The following is a 13,656-nucleotide window of genomic DNA, read 5'->3' on the forward strand; positions in this document are numbered from 1 at the left end:
AATCTTATATCCTTCTAAATAAATTATAAATGTAAAGTAATGAAAATGCTATAAGAAACGCATAGAGGGATCAGACTTCGACAGAACACCGGACATCTTCTCAAATTATTTTCTATTCTAATTATTAAAAGATTTCCGAATGATTTTATCACTCCAGTCTGTCCGTTTAAGTGCTTATTGCAACCATAAACTCCTACGTTTATCTTCAATGGTGTCTTTGACGATGGTATACTATATAAATAAAAGGTCATCTTTTTTGGCCTTCCTATTCTGACACTCAACAGCACAAGAAGACATTTTCTAGTGAGTTATCTTGCTTGTTTCACTCGTGTATAATTCATTTCCACTGTTTTTCTGCCACCACATTGTGCGCGCAGCTTGCAGTGACGTAACTGTGACGTCTACTCGCAAAAGGTCCATATGCATTGTGAAAAGCGCATTCAGAAAAATGTGCATTAAGGGAATTCTTCTGTAAAAATCCTGCCTTTTATTTGATTGGTTGGAATTCCTGCTCGGCTCTGTCATTTTATTTTCTGGAATTTGCGCCCTTGACCGCGCACTTGTCAAACTGCGACTGGTACATCTCTGCTGTTTCAAATCTATTCAGATAAGAAGGTGTGGAGCTTAAGCTCCATACTGACAGAAAGTCAGTCTTATAAGCAGATAGTATATTTTCTTATGGCTGGCTTGTTATGTGGCATAAGATTTATTTTGGTAGAGCGTTAAGAGAGAGCCCCAAAGCGTGTCTCGCGCCAAATGCATAAGAGTTGGCAACCCTGGTTATATTGATGTTTGGTTGTATAATATGAATGAAAATTAAAACGGCTGATATTTTTCTTCTAATGGATGTAGCAAATGGACAATGGAGTGTACACGTTTGAACAGCTGGTACATCAGAGTCTACAGGAACACAGCGGAGAAGATCTGTGCAAGACCATCCAGCGCTGTCAGGATCGCGTGCTTAAGGTGAGTGCAGTGCATTGATGTGTCATTATTTACTCATCCTCATGTGGTACAAATGCCTGATTTGTGAACAAATTTTAAGCGCTTCACTGTTCATGTAATAGAGTAAGTCCACTCCCTGATTTTAACCGTTTAATACCCTCAGAAATACGACTATGACAGCAGCTCGGTGAGAAAGAAGTTCTTTAGGGAGGCTTTGTTACAGATCATCATACCATATATGCTGAAACAACTCTCTCCGTCCTGTTCACCGGTTTGTAAAAGTTTGCCTTTGTGTGGAGTGTCCTGTTTTTTTTTATTGACATTTCATACCCACTCACATTAAAAGCAAGTTTGCTTGTCCTACAATGCCACAACATCATTTGCTTTTACTGCAGCAGACTTTTGTAAAATAGCTTTTGTCTGTGACTTCTAGGATCTGCCCAAGTTTAAAGAGCTCATCTTTGAGGACTTTTCTAGATTTATATTAGTCGAAAACATATATGAGGAAGTGGTCCTGCAGTCCATCACCAAAGACATCATGATGGGTGAGTCAGTGTTCATATTTAGGATTGGAGTTGTCGTTACCAGACATGCAAACCTTTTAAAGGAAAACACCACCGTTTTTTAACATTTTACTATGTTCTTACCTCAACTTAGATGAATTAATACATACCTATCTTTTTTCAATGTGTGCACTTTTAATCTTTTTACAGAGCTTCTTGAATGTGTTAGCATTTAGCCTAGCTCCATTCATTCATATGGCTCCAAACAAAAGTTTTATTTTCTGCCACCATACTTACTCGTGTAACTACTTATGTAACAGTCTTTAATTAGAGAAAACATGGAAGTGTTTGGTGGCTTCTAAATTAATCCCTGTTTGGATCCTAAGGAATGAATGGGGCTAGGCTAAATGCTAACACATTCACGAGGCGCTGTACAAAGATTAAAAGTGCACTCACTGAAAAAAGATAGATGTGTATTAGTTCGTATAAGTTTAGGTAAGAACATGGTAAAATATTGAAAAACAGAGATGTTTTTCTATGAAGTCATTTATACCAGCTTAAGTTTAACAAGTTGTTTTAAAGTCATTTTAGGGGATTTGTAAAGTCAGGTCCTCTAAAGTTTGCAAAGGTGTTGATTTTTTTTTTAACCTTACCATAGTAAATATTAAAGCATACTACATTATTTTCTACAATTAATTGATTCACTATAGTTTAGACTACACATTCACTGCAAAAATGACTTTCCTACTTATATTTTTGTCTTGTTTTTAGTAGAAATATCTAAAAAATTCTTAAAGCAAGATTTATTTTCTTGATGAGCAAAATTACCTAAGAAAATAAGACCAAATATATACAATTTAAGTAAATTTGTGCGTAAAACAAGCAAAAAATATCTGCCAATGGGTTGAGAAAATTTAGCTTGAAGTAAGTGTTTAAGAAAAACTAAAACTTATTTCAAGTTTTTTTTCTCACCCCATTGGCAGATTTTTTGCTTGTTTATAGCACAAATTCACTTAAATTGTATATTTTTTTTGTCTAAAAATTATATTTATTTTCTTAGGTAATTTTGCACATCAAGAAAATAAATCTTGATTTAAGAATTTTTAGATATCTCTACTGAAAACAAGACAAAAATACTAAGTAGGAAAGTCATTTTTTGCAGTGTTGTAAATGTATACTACAATATTCAGCAGTAATTAATTTGTAAAATATATACTACAATTTACTATAGTGTACTATAGTAAATACTAAAGTATACTATATATTAAAAATCATAGTCCTTGCAAAAAATGATCTTCAAGAAAAAAATCTTAGTTTTTTTGTCTTGTTTTCAGTAAAAATATTTAAAAAATCTTAAATTAAGATGCTTTTTCTTGATTAGCAAAACAACCCAAGAAAATAAGTCTAGTTTTTAGACCAAAAATATGAAATTGAAGTGATTTTGTGCATAAACCAGGCAAAAAATCTGCCAATGCTGTAAGCAATTTTTTCTTGAATTTTTCTTGAATTCAGTGTTTGAGGAAAATGTTTGGGATTTTTTTGTTTACCCCATTAGCAGATTTTTTTTGCTTGTTTTATGCACAAAATCACTTAGATTTGATATGTTTGGTCTAAAAACTAGACTTATTTTCTTGGGTCGTTTTGCTCATCAAGAAAAAGCATCTTAATTTAAGAATTTTTAGATATTTTTACTGAAAACAAGACAAAAATACTAAGAAATTTATTTCTTGAAGACCATTTTTATAATTGAAAGTTTTTTTTTTTTTTTGTAAAAATGTGTACTTGTATACTTTCAAATGTTTATTTTTTTTCTATCAAATGCAGTACATTCCTACATTAAGTGTAAATTTGGCTTAAATTCCTTAGCAGGTCATTGTATATTTGCATACTTTAGTTATAAAGTTAGCGTATTTCGTGATTAAACTTGATTACATCACTTCCTCTGTTTCTCCACAGCTGTAAAAGAGGCTGCAGTCCAGAGAAGACATAACCTGTACAGGGACAGCGTGGTACTGACCAACAGTGACCCCAATCTGCATCTGCTGGGAGAGGACGCCATCGACTGGGCTGGTCAGATTGAAGGAGCTAAAGAAGGTGAAAAGCAGGGCGGTGAAGCAGCCAAAAGGAGACGTAAACAGATAGTCTCCATGATCCATCTAGAAGGTATGCCTCCACTGCCCTACGAGTCTTGTCAGGAGGTGCCAGGTGTGGATAATATCCCAGAGGAGAAAGAGGGCTGGGAGAAATTGGAATCTCAGAAATTGGAAGAGTCAAAATTGGAAGCATCAAAATCAGAACCCCCAGAATCGGAACCTTCTGAGGTGGAATCTTCAAAATTGGAACCCTTGGAATTGGAGTCTTTAAAATCGGAACCTCCAAAGCCAGAATCTCCAAAACCAGAGGGACAGGTGGCCGTGAAGACAGACCCGGGGTCTCCTGACAGCATAGGCCAAATCCGTCACCTCATCAACCCTGTGCTGGAGGTTGTTGGCCTTGCTTCTGAAGAAGACAAGTCTCAGTTGACCAATGGGGTGTTTCCTCTAGAGGAGTGTGATGAGGTGAAGCACGTCGTCACAGTAACTGAAACGGTGCAAAGGCAATCGCCAATCGGCAAAGGTTTAATTGATGAAACAAAAGATGAAACGCATGCGGAAGTTGATGGAAGGTCGGATGCGGCAGGGAAAGATCAGACTTCAGATACAGACCTCTCAGAAGACCAGCAGGCTGTGTCGGCCATCGAGAGCGCCATTCAACAGATCGTGAACGCCGTTCGGGAAGATTCTGATGATGAATTCCCCCAATCATCATCTACCAACTCCAGCCCTAACCACCATGATGACAGCGGCTTTCAGTCTCCAGCCAATGAGAATGTAGAAGGAGAGCCTCAACCAATCACAGTGGACGCGGAGCAGGTGACGTTAACTCTGGTGGAGGAAGCGAAAACACCTCCTTGTTGATTTTGGTCCTTGAGAACTTTCGGTCGCAGGACAGAAATCGAAAATTAATGCCGCTTGCTTTGAGATTGAAACGCAGGCCACATGAAAACACAACTTGTTTTATAACTGAGCTGAGACACTTTTGATATGTATTTGTCTCTGCACATCCCTTTTTATGGTTGATATTTCAGCCATGTTGAGTTTTTTATGTTATTTTATTTCTTACATTTGCAGTTAATTTCGATTCTTTCTTTCGGGGATGCAATCTGTGTGTATATATTGAATATTCTCATATATACATTTATATGAACTTTAGTATCTTAAACTTATGACTCCCACAGTAAATATTATTTGTGGTTGTTTTTCTGTTCCTGTTCTCTTCAACTACTTCTGCACGACTAAGCAGATCTTCACATTTGGTTACACGTGACTTAACCACAACATCCCATTACATCTGCGAGGGTTTTAGTATTATTTGTGTTACCGTCATGAGGAGATAACCAAACTAATGCAGATATACATTAAAGTGGCTTGGTGCATTAGACAGGATCTCGGAGTTGCAGTAAACTACAGTGATATTTTATAGGGGCAAGCTGACATGTTAACAGTGGGTGTTGTTTGTTTTAGTTCTGTGATCTATTTAAACACTAATGTATTAATGTTGCATAATTGTGCACTTATAATTATAATTATGCAAATGAATTCATAATAAATTTAACATTGCTTTTAATGTCGGTAGTTATCACTTTTGTTTTTAAAAAAAATACAAAATGACTTTATTACTACAGAATGCATTCACAGTGACCATTTACATGTGCATGTGTATATAGCGCACAGATGCAAGAGTTTGAGCTTTTGCATATTGAGGTCAGAGGATTGGGGTTATTATTACAGCTTTTAGTTGGTTTTGTTATGAACTAAAAAGCCTCAAATACACCTACACATGAGGAACTTTGACTCTAATGGATGGATTTATGTTGGTCAGGTGGGCAAACGTGCGCTGGCATTTTGGTGTGGGATTTACTAATGGACAAATTTATGTTGCCTTGTTTTATAAAGACACATTTTTGTTGCTTTATCTTAACATTTTTATTCCATTTACATAAATTTCAGCTGTCATATCTTTATTTATTTAGTGTGTTTGTTCTATTTTCTACAGCCTGTTATTTCTTTGTAAGGCAATTGTGGATTAATAAATTACAAATTATTTTGAAATAGTATGTGTGTTGTATAAATGTATAATATAAAATTATGCTGTTGGTAATTTTAAATGTAAAGTAAAAAATAAACTACTAAACTCTAAAAGCGTAATAGTCATTATATGTAACCTTGGACCACAAAAACAGTCATAAGGGTGATTTTTTTATACATCATCTGAAAGCTGAATAAACAAGCTTACCATTGATGTATGGTTCGTTAGGATATGATTATTTGGAAATCTGAAATCTTGAGGGTGCAAAAAATCGAAATATCAAGAAAATCGCCCTTAAAGTTGTCCAATGAAGTCCTTCGCTGCACATATTAGCAATGATATTTTTTTTTATATATTTACAGTAGTCAATTTACAAAATATCTTCATGGAACATTATCTTTGTTTAATATCCTAATGATTTTTGGAAGAACAAAACAATAATTCTGACCCATTTGCTATTGCTACAAATATACCCATGTGACTTAAGACTGGTTTTGTGGTCAAGGGACACATATATTAGTCTAAACGTATATAATGTAACATTTAAAAAGTAATAATTTCTTTTTTTTCCCCGATTAATCAGGTTTTTTTACGTGGTCGGTTCAAAATCGATTTTTCCCCCAATATTTATTTCTGCAGACATTGAACATAATATTAACGTTAATCTAATTACTAGTCTTCTCCACTATATTCATTCAGTCTATATTCTAATATAATAATCTATATTCATTGAGTTGAATTGAGAATAGAGTATAAAAATAGGTCCGAGATCCGAACCAAGAATCGAATCGATTTGATAGCTTGTGAATTGAAATCGAATCGATCTGTAACATCTGAATCGATACCCAGCCCTAATTTTTTTTTAGACTCCATAAAGCCCAAATTACATTTTTTTTTCTGACTGATTATAAACATCTGTGCAGAAACCACGTGAATAAAAAAATGTTTTTTTTTGTAAATGGCTATGACTTTGCATATTGATGCTTAGACCATGTTCAGACAAACCAAACAGTTTAGACAAGCTTTAAAGCCATTTTAATAAAACACATCATGCCTAAAAACAAATAATTGCACAAGCCTTGGAAGCAAAACAATTATTGCCTTGTTTTATTAATATCGAGTTGAAAAGTGGTGAGGATTGTAAGTTTTCCACAAGTGCAATAATTTTCTCCAAATAATTATATGAAATCAAATCTCACCTTCTGTGTTATGCTTGAATTTCTGCTCTCACTAACCTCTCTGTACAGCTACAGAATATTAACTCAAGCCACATGATTTGTATCTCTTTAAATTTAAACCAGTGACTTTTGTTCCCTATTCAGCTGTAATGCCCAATGTGATCTTGATGCACTCGTGGTTCAAAATTGATGCAATTCCACAAAATAAGAGCAAAACCCCAGCAAATCTCACAGTACAATTTAAACATTCCTAACAGAAATGAGCTTATTAGTTAAATCAGTCAATACAGTATACAGCCATTTAGTACAGTGCTGAAACGAACTGTTTAAATGGGAGATCATGTGATCACATTACAGCATCATGACAGGTTTCATAACCTCATATATGAAATCACATGCTGTGATATATTACACCCTCTCAATGAGGTATAAAATCACTTCTACAGCACGTCTTTACAAACAAGAATGCTGCCCCACTTTACCTCGAGTAAATTTCAATTTCAAGCATGATCTTTAAAATATTCTCTTTAAAAAGTAAAAAATTACGAATTATCCAAAACAATAAACCTCTCGCACAGCTTATTGTTTAAAATAATAACTCTAACCAGCTTGCCATCATAAATGTAATTTTAAAAAACAGTTCCCCATCGCTCATGAACTGGAGGTTTCAGTGAGACCACAGGCATTTAGGGCCGTCGCATCTTCTTTTCCATCTTTTCTTCCTCTCAGACGTGATTCAGAAGAGGGAAAGCCAAAAAGTATCCCAAGACGGAGCCCATGATGACCCCCAGAAAGATCCACACGTTGTAAGACATGACGCAGAGCATCAACAAGTAGCCTAGCGTCACTTGCAGGATGTGTATGACTGTCTGGATGCTGTGAATGAGCCAGCTGGACACAAAAAGAGAAAAACAGACATTTAAGGATCTTTGCAATTTATGGTAAACACAAATAAACTGCACTTGATTTTTACGCATTGGGTATGCACCAATACAAAATTTCTGTGCCTATACTGATATTCAGTTACTGCAATGCTATCTCACGAGAACTCATACATATTTTACAAGTTTGCTAACAAGTTTGATATTTACATTTGTACATTTTGGTATGATTTGCCTTGACCCCTTTGGTTCGGTTTTGTTTCTCATAAAAATAAAAGTTTTTTGCACGATTAACTTTGTATGAATTCATACGAATTAGCCAACTCGTAAATATGTAAAAATTCTCGTGAGATCAGGCTGGTTATTTGCAATAACATTTGTAGATATAACGATAATTGTGCTTGTTACACCTTTTATTAAATTATTTTTGTTAAAGTCACCCAATCCAAAATAATCCCACAGAATATAGCATCAAGTTCTGCCCTGTTTTTTTTTTTAACAGCATTGTTTGCCTGGATATAATCAGCACTAAACATATTTCATTTTAAACAATTTGCCCATACCAAAGTAATCAAAAAATAGCTTTTATCTGCAAGTACAGATTTTATCGGTGCCGATACATTGCTGCATCCCCCTAATACTCCATTTTAAAGTGATCCTCCAGCCAAATATCAAAATGACCCAATGATTTACTCACCCAAGCAATCTGAGATACATAAGGGTGATTCTCACGAAATCCAGACTTGGGTGTCCAGCATCAGATTTTTTGCACATATAATATTAAGGTCTGAACTTACTATAACCATTATTTTTAGAGGATTTAAAAATTTCCTATAGAATTGTCATTATCAAAAATTATAATTACAGCAACATGATATTACATTAAATACATGCATTTACAAACTCATGTTTCGGTAATGAGAACTAAAAAGTTGTCTAGGTACTATGACACACACAAAATTTTGACTTTTATCTGGAGAGAAAAAATAAGAACTGCTTACCTGGTAGCCTTCTTGAGTGTCACAGTCAATTATATCCCTTCCAACAATTTTTTTTTGAAAATGTTAGTTTTTTTGAGGGCTTAAACAATGATTGAAAATTGTTGCGGAGGATGAGAAACTTTTTCTTGGATACACTTATATTCCTTATTATTGTCTCTACATTTACCAATGATCACCAAATACCAAATGTTTCTTTACTGTAAATGTTTATATAGTTTAACATGCACTGAAGCTTTTTTAGATTTTTTAATTATAAATTTTCCATGTCAAAGAACCCAAATAAAGTCATGGACACGTTGCGGTAATAAAAATTTCCCCCTTAAATGTGGAAAAAACAACAAAATTGGTTTGTATGATGTCATTTGAAATCATGTGCAAAATAGTACATGAAGAGATGTTTGTAACTGTATGCTTCTTATTTTGATACTCTTATTTTCCATTTACTTTTTTTATAAAAAACTTTCATGACACCTCATATGTCTAATTTTGCGTGAATCACCCATAAATCTATCATCTTTCAGATGAACATTTTTGAAGTTATTTTAGTAAATTATGCTCTTCCAAGCTATATAATGATAGAAAACAGGGATCAGTGCACAACTTCTGACTTTAAACCCTAAAACAGTGCATTCATCCTTTACAGAGGTAATTCAAACGGCTCCAATGGGTTGTTAAAGGTCTCAATGCAATTTTGCAAGAAAAATATCCTTATTTTAAACTTCATAAACTACAATAACTAGCTTCTGTTAGCGACGCCATATTGTAATTCACATGAGAGTTTAAGTTTTGAGGATGAGTACATCATGAGGGGTAATTTTGATATTTGGCTAGAGTATTGCTTAAATGACAAAATGCATCTTGGGCCACTGTATATCCACACAACTCAATGTTTGTTTTTATACCCGTCATGATGTAACTAAGTGCCTAACAGTTCTCAGAAAGCGCTGTCTCAGTTGTTTACAGAAATTGCTTGAGCATTACCTCTTAGTCCTTGTTGTGGAGCCAGCAGTTTCAACCGTATGCTCAGTGGGAGCTAATGAGATCTCTGAGGGACTGCTGGCCAGATCAGAGCTTCCACCATGACACTCGGTGACAGGAGCGAAGCAGGAAGAGTTGGTTGTGAACGACACCGGATTAGAAGAATGTGCGATGGGAGATTGCATCCGTTTTTCCAATGTGATCTTCCACACTTTTAGAAGCTCGTATAACATGGTGAGCAGTAAAACCACAAAGACCGACAACACCATTCCTGCATAGAGAAAGAGAGAGATGGACCTCATTTAATAAACCTGTTGGTAGTTTTGTAAATGATTTACATAAAGCTTTGCTATGCAATCAATGACATGGCTGGGTTAAGCTAGTAAACTATTGTCAAACCCTGTCATTTCAATCCGCTCTGATGTATTTCTTATTGAAGCCTGTAATAAGTCTAATGAAGAATGAAGAAAACAAACATGTTGATTCTGGGATTCACACAATTATGTAACCTGAGAACTTTCGTCTATTGCGAAGCACTTCTATGACAAAGTGCCTAATGTTAAAACTGTGTGAACCGATTATCCTTATTTTCTGCTGCTGTAATCATATAGCTCACCACTGTACACTGCAAAAAATGATTTTCAAGAAAACATTTTCCTAGTATTTTTGTCTTGTTTTCAGTAAAAAAAATCAAAAATTCTTAAATTAAGATGCTTTTTCTTGATGAGCAAAATGACCCAAGAAAATAAGTCTAGTTTTTAGACCATTAATATCAAATTCAAGTGATTTTATGCATAAAACAAGCAAAAAAATCTGCCAATGGGGTAAGCAAATATTTCTTGAATTTTTCTTGAATTTAGTGTTTAAGAAAAATGTTCAAGACTTTTTTGCTTACCCCACTGGCAGATTTTTTTGAAGTCTAGTTTTTAGACCAAAAATATCAAATTTAAGTGATTTTGTGCATAAAACAAGCAAAAAAATCTGCCAATGGGGTATGCACAAAATCACTTAAATTTAATATTTTTGGTCTAAAAACTAGACTTATTTTCTTGGGTCATTTTGCTCGTCAAGAAAAAGCATCTTAATTTAAGAATTTTTAGATATCTTTACTAAAAACAAGACAAAAATACTAAGAATTTTTTTTTTATATATTTTTTTGCAGTGTACTACATTGTGCACCTGCTGTGCATATTTCACTAGTAAACCATGCATGCAAGCAGGCTAAGCAATTGATTCAGAGTGATATAAATGCCAAGAGATAGCTTTGCAGAGTCATACTGTAGACATATGCATATTGTATGCCATGATCATGCCAGGTCTTGTTTGTAATTCCCATGTACCTGCAGGCCCGTGCACGTTCCAGAAATCAAACAAGAGAGTGACGCTAGTGGATCCTTCAAAGTGCATCTGTTAAGAGCAAAGAACAAAGGACAGACTTGTAATTATCAACCCATTTCCACAAACTCAACTTTAAGCACCTGCTGAAGCGATGTGGTTTCCCACCAACGACCAAGCAGACTGTAAATGGGTATCAAAATAAGCGTCATCCTACCCATCTATGTGTGTGGCCTTTGCTGTCAAAAGTTTGCAATAACCACTTAGATTATCCAAGTGACAAGAGTTTGTGCAGCAAACATGACCTCATATAGTTTTTGCTTGATTTGCTTATATTATGCTAAAGGTTTTAGTAAGTTCCAGAGCTCCTTTTTGTGTATGCAAACTTTTTTTTCTCATTTTCTATGTAAAGCACTTTGAATTATTTCTGTGTATGAAATGTGCTATATAAATAAACATGCCTTGTCTGGATCAGAATGGTGCGATGACTTCTGCATGGGCTACCAATAGAAATATTTGTGACCCTCCCTGTGAAAACCCAGCTAAAGTCATTTTTTGTGCAATCAATGTAAAAAACATTCTGTCACTATATAACCTTGATATCTTTATTATTGGAATCAATGTGAGATCAATGAATATTCAAACTTTGATGTTCCTGATCTCATAAATAGATTATGAAACTTAAGCCTGAATTTCATTTCACAGACACGGTCGCATATGAAATCTGGTCCTGGAAGACTGGTATGTAAACTTGTAATGACAAATGTAGACAAAACAAAGTAGACAAGGAAGGTCCTGTTAAGTCTACCGTTCAAAAGCATTCCATGTTCTGCCATAATCAAGATCACATCTGCAGTCCTGTCTTCAGGAGTAACATTTCACAATCCCATCACATCTTTTCCCATTACTGAAGAATTCCATTATATGCCAATGGAGAACTCTACACGTTGTCTCTTGTACAGCAAATCCTCTGTTCTCTACATAGTATTGCATTGGCCAACCGTAGACAAACGCCTTTTGATACCTCGCTACCATATCAAGAAATTCTCAGTGTTATCTCAGAGCAGCTGTTTAAACTCTCCAATGAATCATGCATTGTCCTCATTATAAATGAATATTTTAGCCACAAAACAGCCACAGTTCATAGTAAAAAGGTAATTAAAATGGCCAAAACATAGATAACATTGATTCTGTCAAACATTCATGAGGAAGTACTAAATGAACAGCTGCTCGTTCACACAAGAAAAAAATACTGTACTATTGTATATCATAGTAATTACCACACTTTGTTAACATACTGTATTCCGCAGTATGCACTAAACATTGTAGCATACTTTAGTATTTACTATAGTAAACTGTAGTGAATTCCCTAAAGTGAATTTATAAACTTGTAAATACTAGTGTGTATACTTTAATATACTATGGTGATGTTTATAAACACTATCATATTAAGGAATTTTACTACAGTAAATATTGAAGCATACTACAGTATGTTTTCAGGTCGGCACGAAATTAAAATGAAAGCAAAGTGAAATCTAAAGCAAAACCAAAATATCAAAAATGGTTTCGTATATTGCATCAGGATTTACAACTTAAAGCAAGCATTGTTTTAACTGCAAGGAAAGTATAACACACTTTAAAATAAATTCAATTTGTAAATGTAATAAACTTGCACATAAAGCAGTTTGACAGTGAGCGCTGACATGTGCGGAACTTACATTCATGGTGAATTCGCTTACGCGCAGCCCTCTTAACACAAGCTTGTGAAATGTTAGCTTCCTTCAAAAATAGAGAAGAAATGTCCTTTATGGTGCGGACACAATTCAGTTTCCACCTTTACCTCAAAAGACAACTTCGCCGCATTTTCATTCGCCTTTTAAACCGAACAGCTGAGAATCTCGCAGCCCCAACAAAAGAGTGCCGTTACATCACGAGGGCTGAATCCCAAACCGCCTACTTCCATACTATATAGTATGTAAAAAGCGCTACTTTGCGTACTATATAGTATGGAAGTAGGCGGTTTGGGATTCAGCCGAGGATTTATTTATATTTGCCGCAGAGGATTCTGGGAGTTGAAGTCTTCTCCCTCGAGTGACGCGTAAATTACTACTTTTTTCTTTTGGTTATTATTGACGGTTGACACTACTAGGTTTATTCACTCGATTACTTTTAAATTTTTTTGCAAATTTAAGTGTATTCAATCATAATATACACATTGTTAAATGAAAAAGCGTATTTGACAAGCTGGATGGCCTCTGTTCTCCATAAGACACGTAAAACTCGTTTATTTAGTTGGCTCTGCATTTACATATGACATGGTTCATAGGTTGTGCTCTTAACCATAACCACAAAATGCTGAGAATATAAATATGTTTAATCAGATAAATTAGTGGGAGTTGAAAACCTGTTTTCATTGAGTTTATTTTCTAAGAGTTCATAGTTTTACATCCATCCAGTTTTAACGTCTATTAATTAAAACATAAACAGTTAATATACATTTAATCTACAATTAAAACTTTTTATTGAAGCTCAAACTTTACATACAAACAGGTATCGGAGAAATACAGAATACAATAATGAATACAAAATGTATATATTATATTGAACATTACCATAAAATATGTGACAACAGAATTTTTTTTATGAAATGTGTAAGAAAAAAAAACAAAATAGCAAATAAATGAAAAACAGATGCTAGACGGCTCTT

The 13,656-nt window shown here is 34.5% G+C and overlaps 2 protein-coding genes across 3 annotated transcripts in view; one reads left to right on the top strand and one right to left on the bottom strand.

The window, feature by feature from the left end:
• The window catches only part of niban2a (niban apoptosis regulator 2a), a 35,820-nt gene extending 30,131 nt beyond the window's left edge, over window positions 1-5,689 (top strand). Inside the window, exons 11-14 of the mRNA XM_073871380.1 lie at window positions 853-966; window positions 1,109-1,216; window positions 1,379-1,490; window positions 3,405-5,689. Of these exons, the coding sequence (XP_073727481.1) occupies window positions 853-966; window positions 1,109-1,216; window positions 1,379-1,490; window positions 3,405-4,405 (1,335 nt within the window). The 3' untranslated portion in view covers window positions 4,406-5,689. The remainder of the gene's footprint in view (window positions 1-852; window positions 967-1,108; window positions 1,217-1,378; window positions 1,491-3,404) is intronic.
• A 966-nt stretch (window positions 5,690-6,655) lies between these two features.
• On the bottom strand, window positions 6,656-12,879 carry slc31a2 (solute carrier family 31 member 2). Of its 2 annotated transcripts, none has more exons than XM_055179803.2 (4): window positions 12,668-12,879; window positions 10,955-11,021; window positions 9,618-9,885; window positions 6,656-7,645 (listed from the first exon to the last, which is right to left on the bottom strand). In XM_055179803.2, the coding sequence occupies exons 1-4, from the start codon at window positions 12,671-12,673 to the stop codon at window positions 7,480-7,482; spliced, it is 507 nt and encodes a 168-aa protein (XP_055035778.2). In that variant the 5' UTR covers window positions 12,674-12,879; the 3' UTR covers window positions 6,656-7,479. The 2 variants fall into 2 exon arrangements, with proteins under 2 accessions (XP_055035778.2, XP_055035779.2); XM_055179804.2 differs by having other exon boundaries at window positions 12,790-12,876.
• Window positions 12,880-13,656: the final 777 nt, after the last annotated feature.

This window comes from Misgurnus anguillicaudatus, chromosome 9 (assembly GCF_027580225.2).
Source record: "Misgurnus anguillicaudatus chromosome 9, ASM2758022v2, whole genome shotgun sequence".
Classification (NCBI taxonomy): Eukaryota; Metazoa; Chordata; class Actinopteri; order Cypriniformes; family Cobitidae; genus Misgurnus; species Misgurnus anguillicaudatus.

What these genes read in the sequence shown, in the direction of transcription:
- slc31a2 (XM_055179803.2), bottom strand. An exon ending in GAACGTGCACGGGCCTGCAG is followed by an intron (nt 9,886 to 10,954) that starts GTACATGGGAAT and finishes TTCTCTATGCAG; the next exon opens with GAATGGTGTTGTCGGTCTTT. An exon ending in TCCACAACAAGGACTAAGAG is followed by an intron (nt 7,646 to 9,617) that starts GTAATGCTCAAG and finishes TTTTGTGTCCAG; the next exon opens with CTGGCTCATTCACAGCATCC.